Raw genomic sequence first — 11300 nt, forward strand, 5'->3', positions numbered from 1 at the left:
TTACTTGGGGTTAGTTTCTAACAAGAACCTCAGGGAATTGGAGCCTTGGACCCAAGGACTCTATCTAAAAGCACCTACCATGATACCTACTCACCTTTCCTTGTGAGCAGATTAGATTCTTACTGCAATACATGCCACTTCAGTTGACATCACAAGCCCCCTTTCTCTGGGAAGAACTTATGGATTTGGCTAGTTTCCTGATCACTCTATGGGAAGGAAACCCAGGAAGACACCAGAGCTGGGTTCTTCAAGAACAGAATAGAAGATTCTGATCAAACACTCTGGTAGGTGAATCTGCAGAAGACTCTTTCCATTTATCTCAAGAGACAAAATTCATACAAAGGAATATGGTGAATGAGTCATAAAATCATAGACACTTCATGCTAAAAGGGACTTGGGTATATAGATAGCCAGAACTGAAACATAGAATTTCAAATAAATTGAAGAATTTATTTCTTCAATAAACTTCTGTTTATTAAAACATAGAAATTTTAATTTCTCTTATATTTTAACTTTATTGATAGGACTGCAAAATATTTTTTTCCATTCAATTTCTTTCCATAATTCATCCAAAAACATTTTATCTACTAAAATTAAAATTCAAAAATGAATCTTTTCTCAAGGACATTTTAGTTATTTTCAATCATAATGCAACATACTTAATAATACTTTTTTATAAGCATATGAAAATCCATTTTATCAGGTTAAAAATAATCTAATCAAAGATGTATAAAGGAAAGTTCCTGTTTCCATGAGGGAAACATAATACTAAATACCCTTTTGTTACCCTTCACTGATACCTTGCTTTGATGAAATATTCAGCATATAGACAACTTAGGTTTAAGATTGCTTAAGTATTTGGGAGTTCAGCTGAAATTTAAGGGAAAAAGAAATTGTTTCCAAAATACTAATCATATTAAGACTTAGTGAACACAGAATTAAAATTTTCTGGGAAGTAGAACAAAATGTCCAAATTTCTCAAAGGAGCTATAACAACATCTGTGTTCAAGAGATGTGCTTGCTAAGTATGAAACATGATGATGACAAAAAATTTGAAATAAGCAACAATTTCTTAATTAGGGAAATATGTCCACTAAAATCACTGAATATAGTAACAAAGTCATGCAAATTCCTGACAGACTAAAAATAAAAATATCTTCATATAGAGATCAGTTTTTTTAAGTTCTTTTAGGGAACACACTAGAAAGAGGTAAATTCTTTGTGTGTGTGAGTAATTAGAGATGTTAATAAGAGATTAAAGTAAACACTTGATTCTTTTCTCAGGCACCATTAGAAAGGTTTTTAGACACCAAATATTCAATAATCAAAAAAACCAATGAAGTATCATTAGTTATACATATTTTGATTTATAGCTAAAAATTTATCATTAATTTCATTTAGTTAACCATGAGCAATTAAGCAAAACTAATAGGTTTGCAGAATAATTTGTCACACTCATTAAACTTAGAGGGGCAGTCTCATCCTATTTTCTACTACTACTTTAATTCTATAGAAGGTTTGTCAAGTTTAACATTTTTATATGATTTCAAACATACTACACATTCATTCACTAACATTCAAATGCATTTTATTAAGTGATGAAAAAAATACATGGGGAATGATTGGGGTTAAACAGCCTTTGCTAAATAAATGAAACAAACACAATTTACATTCTTGTGTACCTCATAGTACAGATACAGTATAGATAGCTGTACATGAGATATGTAGTAGATGAAGGTTCCAAAATGCCAACTTTGAAGTTGCCATAACCTTAAAAAATTATAATTAAAAATGCACATGCATTCTTTGATCCAAAAGCCTAAAATTATTATTTAGATATAATAAGGTGCTTTTCCTTGTTCCCCAATATTCAAAGCCATCATTATATAACAACTTGCTCCCTTCTACCTGGTTGAAATGTTTGCCTAACATTTGTATAGCAAAAGGGAGCACAGATATAAAACTGACTAATGAACAATTGCCAATTGTACCAAGGTAATTGGTTGCAAAGGTGGAGAAGCCAACATTCAAGTAAAGGTATGAAGTGACTAAAGATTTCACCAAGATGGTAGAAGGGTCAGAGAAGAAAAGGCAATGTGAAAGATTCATTTTATGAATGTAAAATCAACAAGACTTAGCAAAACATTGCATATGGGGTGGGGTGACAGAAACCTAGATTATAAAACTGACAAAATAATATCTTCAACCATCACAAAGTTGGGAAGAAAGGAAGTTTTAGGAGAAAGATAACAAATTCAGCTTCGGACGTGTTTGAGATTTTCATTAGGCAACTGGAAATATAAGCCTAGAGATGAAGGAAGCAATTAGAGGTAGATAAATTGAGAATCATTTGCATTGAGATGATCATTGAATCCACCATACTTCCATTATCTGCCTCCCCTAAAATTATTGTTTAAATATACACTACTATATATCCATCTCCCATGTATCTATTTTGTCCTTTTAAATAAAGAATAAGTTTTCAAGTTAAGATCAAATGAAGTAATATTTGTAAAATGTGTAACACAATGGAACAATAGTAGGTCCTTAATAAATGCTTATTCTCTTCTTCCTTTTCCAACAAAGAGTAAACCACTATTTTGCATTCCTCTGCAACTCTATCAACAGGGAAATCCCATACCTAACTTCCCAAAATTCTTCCAGATTTTCAGAGTACAAGATAAAACTGCAGAGTATTGGATTATGATTTGAAACATGCTTTCTTAAGGTAAATTATTGTTTGTTTTCATCTTTTGAATGAAATTTTTGAAGAATGTCCCTTGTGTTATATACTTCTTCTCAATTCCCTAAATATTTTGTATCTCGGGCTTTTAGCAATGACGTTTTCTTTAATACAATCAAATGCTTTCCCACTATCCCATTTGTTTCCCAATATATCTTTATTGATTTTATTCATACAAAAATATTCATATGAACTTAAAATGAGCTATTCTAATTTCATCTCCTTTCCCAACAGACCCATGGAAAGAGGAAATCGAACAAGCATCTCTGAGTTCATCCTTCTGGGCCTTTCCAACAATCCTGAACAGGAGAGACTTCTATTTTTCCTATTCCTGGTTATGTATCTGATCACAGTGCTATGGAATCTGCTCATCATTCTAGCAATTAGAATTGACTCTCACCTTCACACCCCCATGTACTTCTTCCTTACCAATTTATCCCTCGTTGACATCTGCTTCACATCCACCACTTGTCCCCAAGATGTTAGTTAACTACATATCTGGAAATAAAGCAATTTCTTATGTTGGGTGTCTGACACAAATGTTCTTCTTCATAGGGTTTGGAGGAATAGATAGTGTCATCCTTGCTTCCATGGCATATGACCGTTATGTGGCCATCTGTGCCCCATTACACTACACCATGATTATGACCCAAAAAGTCTGTACCTCTCTAATAGCACTGTGCTGGTTTGTGGCCTATATTGCTGCCCTGATTCATACTGTCTCTCTGACCTGGCTTTCATTCTGTGGCCACAATGAAATCCCTCATTTCTTCTGTGAACTCAGTATGATCACAAAGTTGGCCTGTTCAGATACCTTACTCAATGACTTGTTGGTCTACACAGTAGGAAGCCTGACAGCTGTTATGCCCTTTATCTGCATCCTCATCTCCTACATGTGCATTTTCATTAATGTGCTGAAGATCCCATCCACTCATGGGAAAAAGAAAGCTTTCAATACTTGTGGGTCCCACCTTGCTGTGGTCTGTCTCTTCTATGGAACAGTCATTGGAGTGTACTTCAGCCCCACATCCACCCACACAGCCCAAAAGGACACTACATCAGCTGTGATGTACACTCTAGTCACTCCCATGCTGAACCCTTTCATCTACAGTGTAAGAAACAATGATATGAAAAGAGCCTTGAGGATGCTTTTCAGCAGAAAACCACATCTCTGCCTCTGACTGTAGACATCTCCTGGGTCTGGCTGCCTGTGTTAACTATCCAATGGTTTAATAAATTTTCAATAAAACTTCCCAAGTGTAATTAATAAACTAGTTGCTCACTTCTTAACCTACAAAAGTGGTGATGTACTGAGATAAAAAAAAAAATGGTCATAGGAGCTTTGCTTCTCCTTGTTCTATCTACTTCTTAACTGAGCAATCACCCAATTTCCTGTGCCTCAGTTTCTTCATCTGAGAAATGAAGGAGCAACACATAGCATCTACTTTATAGACCTAGACAAAATGAAATTCTGCAACTTACAAGTTTCCTTTCCTGGATCACTGAATAGTCTCCATTGTAAGAGGTAGCCTTGAACCCCAGCCTTCCTGATTTCAAGACATAGTCATCTATTTTCTATGCTGCTCTAAAAAAAGCTGATATTAAAGAGTTTAGCCAAATGTAGGAAGCCTCTTAGGAAGTAATGCAGAGAAAGAAAGTAGAAGCAAGAGAATAATATATATCACTCTACTCATGTAAATGAGGGTGGGAAACCTGAATTCTGAGTAATTATAAGAAAGAAGTGGGAACCATTTGCACCCAGAGAGAGGACTGTGGGAACTGAGCATGAATCACAACATAGTATTTTCACTTTTTTGTTATTGTTTCTTTCTTTTGGTTTTCTTTCTCATTTTTTTGCTTTTTGATCTGATTTTTCTTTTGCAGCATGATAATTGTGGAAACATGTCTAGAAGAACCACACATCTTTAACATATATTGGAATATCTGACACCTAATAGAAGAGGTAGGAGAGAAGAGAGGGGGGGAAAAATGGAACACAAGGTTTTGTAAGGATGAAAGCTGAAAACTATCTATGCATATATTTTGAAAATAAAAACCTTTTTTTAAAAAAAAAAGAGAGAAAGAATTAAGGAAATCTACCACCGTCTCTTCTTTATAAAAATGGAATATTTTGGTTGTGGAATACTGTAGATAGATGAAGTCATAAGTGTATTGATTGCTTTCATTAAAATTTTTTTTAATTTTTCAGGCATCAGGAAACAAGAATTTTTTAAACACTAACTATGAAGAAATGATCTAATAGACATAGAAAGCTTGAAGATAAATGAAAGAGCAGGGATAGTAGAGAGAGAAATATGCTAATAAAGAAGGGTTGAATTGGGATTTCTTATGCACATAAAGGGGTTGACTTTGTCAAGGCAAAGGGTCACCTCATCATGTAAGAGAGCAATGGAAAGGGAAATAGTGGCAGAATGCATCTGGATGATAAGAGACAATGAAAAAGAGAACACCAATTAATAGTATCTCTTAAATGCCATATGTACAGTGTGTACCACATACTTGATAAACTGAGAAATGATTATAATGGAATATTACTGTATTGTAAGAAGCAATGAATACAGAAATGACAGTAAAGGCTTACGTGAACAGATATAGAATGAAAACAAGATAAGGAAACAATATTCAAATTGCTACAGTAATGTGAATGGGAAAAATAAAACCTCAAAATAATCAAAAACGGATGCTGAGAAATCACAAAAAACAAAATCAACTCCAAGAAAAACGCAGAAGATATTTTTGCCCACTTCATTATTGAGGTTCAGGTTCAATGGGTGTGAAACATGGCACATAATATAAATAATTTTCTTTTATTGATTGGTTGTGCTGATCTTTTTTTCTCTTTCTCTTAAAAAAACACATTTATTACAAAGGATGACTCTCTGAGGGGAGGAAAGTCAAGTTAAGTCAACAAGCATTTATTAAGCACCTATGTGCTTGGCATTATGTTAAGTGCTGTGGACACAAAGAATGGCAAAAAAAAAAAAAAAAAAGTCAGTCACTTCTCTTAAGAAACTCACAATCTAATAGGATCTAACATGTAACCAATCATAGATGAGCAAAATATATTAAAAGAATGAATTGCAAATAATTAGCAGGAAGGAAGCACTAACATTAAGAGAAAACATGGCAGGACTCTTGCAGACAGTGGTGAATGGGACAGATAAAGATTTCTCAGACTGTCTGATCCTAAGACTAAATTGCAGAAAGTCACATGACTCCCAGAAAATAGACAGCATTGTTGTCCGTTGGTCAATGATTACTTACTTTTCAGTCCATCCAAAGAATTTAAAAATCAACAGGAAGGGATGGGAGTGCACCCTCATTTTTTTTCTGCTATATAGTCCATTCTCTGTTTCTGCCATTTGCCACACACCTTGCTGCACTGTCCAATTGATGTACTTGGACCACTTCTTGAGAGAATTGAATAAATGTTTTCTGTTTGTATCTTCTGATGTCTCTGAGTAATCTTTTGGGGTAAGGGCATTCTAGGATCCCATGCCACACAGTTTATGGGAACTCATCCAGAATTGGGTGACTTCCCAGAGAGACAACTGGGAGTTCTGATATGAGGGCTGGCACCAGTTGAGAGACTGTCTCCAACCATCCTTGAGATCAGACTCCCAGCCTCCCTTTCTGTGAAGTATGGGCCTGAGGCACTCAATAAAAATAAAGGGAGAAGTAAAGTGGCCAAAGAAGTCCGAGAGCAAGAAGACAGTGGTCTAACTTATGTATGCATAATCCAGAGATAAGTACTTTGTGTAAGCACTGCCTGTGCCCTTGGGCTATCCTTAGATTGAATAAGACCCTAGGATCATGCCTGGTGAATCAAGGAAAGGAGTGGCACCTAGTAAACTAGAAAGAAGTCCTGACAAATGGCAGAGGAGGAACATTCTGGGTGACTGCTTAATAGGGATGACCCTGCCAGACTTGGGGATCCAATCAAGAAGTTGATTCTGTGATTTACAGGACCATAAATCATTAAATTGGAGCTTCTTTTCCCAGAAGGGAAAGGAGAAGGAGCAGTCCAAACCCACATCTTCTGGAACAAAAATCTAAAATATGAATTACCAGCTTATAAAGAGAAAGCTAAAATAATGAGATATTGCTGTTTTGAGTGAGGATGAAACTGATGTCTAGTTTTTCAGAGACTTGGTCAGGGAACCAAATGATGAGGTTTGGATTTAGGGAATTTCACAATGAAATTAGGGTTCTGGTGGTCAGGGAGTTAAATGATAAGGTCTAGTGGCAGGCTCGGGGTTCAGGGAACCAAATAGAGATGTTTGGCTCCCCTGCAACCTCTTGGGATTCAGCACAAGGGTAGGGAGTTTTGGGGACTTCCTTCTGGCAGTGCAGAGATTCTCTGTAAAGGAATTTACAGACCCAAAAACCTAGATTGATAAAAGAGGCTTATTATGAGGACTGAAAGCATAAAATCTGGTTAGGGAAATAGGTGAGGATAAAGAGAGGATGGTATTGGAAAAGAATATTATTCCAGTGGGCAGATCTATGGAAAATGGAGTTTTTCACTGAGAATGCAGTTCTCAGTGGGTAGAAAGTCCTGGTAGCTGAGTAAGCCACCAAAGTCCATCTGCAAAGACCTTAGTTGATGGAAGCTCATTATATTGCTTGTCTTGGTGGGGGTTGGGAAACCCAAAAGTCAGAATTGGGTCTGGGACAACCAGAGCAGATCAGAACCAGGGGGACCTGGGAGGGCCCAAGTTGGCTCAGATCTGGTGGGGGCTGGGACAAGCCAGGATCTCTTATTGGAATTCAAAAGGGTGCTTTTGACCAGGATTTGTGAATCAAAGGCCCTGGCTTCCTGGACTGATATGCCTCAGCCGGGAGGGGCTGGGAATCTGAAAAGAATCACAGATCAATCTGAAAGGAATCACAAATCAATCGGAAATACAGTTTCTTAAAGGGCCACAACCCGCTTCAGAACAGTCCTCTTCCATGCAACGTCCCTAAGTAATAGGCAAATAGTCTTAGCTGCAATTTCCTCTTAATTTTCTAGCAAAAGTGAAAATAATTAAGTTCTTGGATTATATTTACAAAGCATTATAAAACAGGATTAATAGAATTAAATAAATTTTCCACCTTTCAATTTTCAGTTTATTTAACCCTACTACCATCAGGGTAAGCAAGGTTATCAGCCCTGAGAAATGAGGGCCATTAATTAACTCCCATCTACCTTTTGTTTACTGCATAGAGGAAGCAAATGAGCCTGTTTAGGATATGTAGTTCCTAAACAAGGAATGTATTTACTAAGAATCTATAAGCTTGTTTAATAGTTAATCCTTTGTACCAGGATGAGTTTAAACTCAAGAAAAAGAGAAGAAAAATATGTTAAACAAACTCTCCTATGTGTGTAAGTTCTGATAGACTTCTAAAATAATGTATCTAACCATAAGCTGTGATTAGTAGAATTTGCTATTAGAGAGAAAAATCTTTTGGCACTGTAACTGATATTCTTTTGAGTTTTGAATTTGAGTACAATTGTCTGATGTATCATTAAGTCAGCAATCCACCATCTGAGAGAAATACCATAAGTTCCTCAGGGGTATGACTTCCTGAACTGTCACAGGTGGATTATTTTTTTTCTGGGCAAGATCTAAGAGGACAATCTGAGCCTTTACTTAAGGTGGAATGCTTCTGATTCAATTTCCCAGTTCTGTTTCTTTTTTTCCCACCTGATTATTCCTGAATCTGACTATGAGGTGAAATTGTTACTGAAGGATTGTTTGTCAAACAGAGCTAAGGATGCTTTCTCCTATCATGTATGTGCTCTCAGGCTGAGGTCCTGAAGAATCAGTTTTGACACTATTATAATAATGTTCCTGCTTTTTCCTCTTATAGAAAATTCCTATAATTAGAGCAAGTGGCCTTCTCTGCCTGTCAGTCTGTTAAGTATTTGGGCCATTAATTAACTCCCATCTATCTTTTGTTTACTGCATAGAGGAAGCAAAGTTCCTTCCTGAAAGAAACAACTGTATACTTTCCTGGGCATGACTGGATTTTTGAGAATCTGGATATCTAAATTTGATTATTGCCAAAGCCCTCAATGATTTTAATCAAGGCCTTGATTAGGCCAAGGTTTTTTAATACCTTGAAAGCTAAAATGACCTCTTCTCCAGCCTTAGTTCTACTTAAAGCCTTTTACTACTTCTCAAATAAACTTGGTGTCTTTGGAGTGACCCTCCTACCTTGAGCAGTAGCTGCCATAGTTTTTATAATTTAGGAAACCTCAAAGCTCACCATAGGCCAATCATTGGAGATTCTAATTCTCCACAAGGTTTTGGGCCTCATTTTGGCCCTCACCAGAGCTTTAGAATTGGTGAAAGGAATGAGAGTGAATATCTATACTGACTCCAAATGTGCCTTTCATGTTTTGCACATTCATGGGGGTTATATGGAAAAAGGTGGATTTATTTGTTTCTTTCTTTAGACAGCCAAATATTCCTCCATTAAGTATTCAAGGGAACAATTACTGTAAGCATCCTTAAATCTAGAAAGGTTTCTGTTATGTTTTGCAAAGGACAACAGAAGATCGATTCATTTCAGGTCAAAAAAAAAAAAAAACAGGCTTGTAGATCCAGCTGCCCGTGCTGCTGCCTGTTTGCCCCTGACCATGGCACTGTTAATTTCCCAACTCCCAACTCCTATACTCCCTCATATAGCTCCCAGGAATAATCCCTTGTTAAAGAAAGGGGGTATAGCCTTTCTCCTTCTGTGTAGTTGCAAACACATTCAAGCCAACTTCTAATCCCAGAGGCCAGCCAGTAGAAACTTCTCTTTGGCCTACATCAAGCTACTCATTTGGAAAACAAGTACTCTCCTGTGACTAGAGAAGCCTGTTTTCAGTAGTCAAAAGCTAGGAGAAACAATTTAACAGATCTGAAAGGTCTGCCCAGTTTGTGTCCAAGTAAATTCTAAAAGAGTTGTTAAACCCCTCCAGCCTGAGGTCCATGTAGAGGAGGAGTACATACTTAGGGGAGGACTGACAGATGGGATTTTACACATATGCTTCCTTTCAGGGGCTTCAAACTGCTTTTGATTTTTGTCAACACCTTTACTAATTGGGTCAAAGTCTTCCTTTATGAAAAAGGAGATAATACCCACTTAAGATTAATTGTTATCTCCAGTTTGCATGTTATCCTCTCTACCTAATGGTTTTTAAAAAACTTTTTAAACTTTATGGTGTTTGCATTTCAGACCACCTGAGCACTCCTTTTACTGTGTATAGCACCACACTGTTTGTCCTTACTCTTTTGAGGAAACAAAAGCAGGAATTTGGGGAAAATGTTTTTTAGTATTTATTTTAGGAAAAACTGCCTGGATGTGAGATATTCATAATAGCCTCATCTCTCTATTCCTCAATCTTCCTCTGGATGGGGTTCCTGGTTATTGTCCCTAGTAATCCCCATACTAACTCCACTTTTGCTGTTTGTTTGTTCATTTGTTTATTTATTTATTGCTCATTTTTGGTCCTTGCATATTTAATCCATTTGTGAGAGTTGTTTCTTCCAGACTCCAAGCCATGAAATTCCAACTACCTGGTCAACCTGAAATCTCCTGAGACCTGATTCTGATACTCAGCATCCCCTGGAAGCTGCTAACGCCATCTTCAGTCATGTGTCTCCCCTCCCCAATCTAGACTCCACTAGGCAGGGTCAGCTCTATGCCCCTTATCAGCCTGAAACAGTTCCAGAAGATGAGACCTTCATCCCTTTGTCACAAGTTAATTGGGGTCTGGACTTCTTGAGGTGGGAATGGTGGGAGGCCACCAGGCCTCACCAGTGCTGTAGGTGCATGAATAACACTGGCTGTCAGATACCGATCTATTGGTCTATGATGACAGGGTTTCCAAAACAAATGTTGGGAGTTGGTGGAAGCAAGGGCTGTGGGACCTGCTCATTGCTTTAAGCAGCATTATCCTATTACCAGCTTGCTTATCTTGCAGGTTGCACCTAATCACTAGAATAGCTCAAGATTTCTTAGCTAAAATGATCTTGTAAAAGCTTCCACTAATGCGAGTGTTGGTTCTTGCTGGAGTTCAGCTCCAATGACTATCCAGAGCGTGGGTGTGATGAATATGCATGAGCCAGGTGGAAAATCTGTCAAGCAATTTTCATTTACAAATCTGAGAGCCAGACTTTATATACTCTTTAAGCTAGTGTTGTATTAACACTATTTCCAGGTGGCATTATGTACATTGCAGAGTTAATGCTTAGACCATAATTCAACATTTCAGTTTGACATTAACTAACAATGTATCTATCATAATAGAGTCATAAACAGCAGTACCTGACAATAACAATATATTTATCATAATAGAGGCATAAACAGCAATAACTGACAGTAACAATGTATTTATCATAACAGAGTAGTAAATAACATAGTTGCTATGGCTTGTTCCTCTTACATGCATTCTTCATCAAGGTTATCCTAAATTTATCTTGAACATGTCTTTCATTCATTGTTAAGGGAGACTGAGTCAATGCTTTCAACTGTGTATCCTTACAGAGAACAGGTCTCA

At 36.9% G+C, this 11300-nt stretch overlaps 1 protein-coding gene across 1 annotated transcript; it reads left to right on the top strand.

The window, feature by feature from the left end:
• LOC100933890 (olfactory receptor 1361-like) lies at positions 1-3961 on the top strand. The gene is given in 3 exon segments (XM_012542373.2): positions 1-284; positions 2978-3212; positions 3214-3961. Coding segments are annotated over 2 exon segments (942 nt in total). The 5' UTR covers positions 1-284; positions 2978-2981; the 3' UTR covers positions 3925-3961.
• Positions 3962-11300: the final 7339 nt, after the last annotated feature.

The sequence above is a fragment of the Sarcophilus harrisii genome, chromosome 1 (assembly GCF_902635505.1).
Source record: "Sarcophilus harrisii chromosome 1, mSarHar1.11, whole genome shotgun sequence".
In the NCBI taxonomy this organism is placed as follows: domain Eukaryota; kingdom Metazoa; phylum Chordata; class Mammalia; order Dasyuromorphia; family Dasyuridae; genus Sarcophilus; species Sarcophilus harrisii.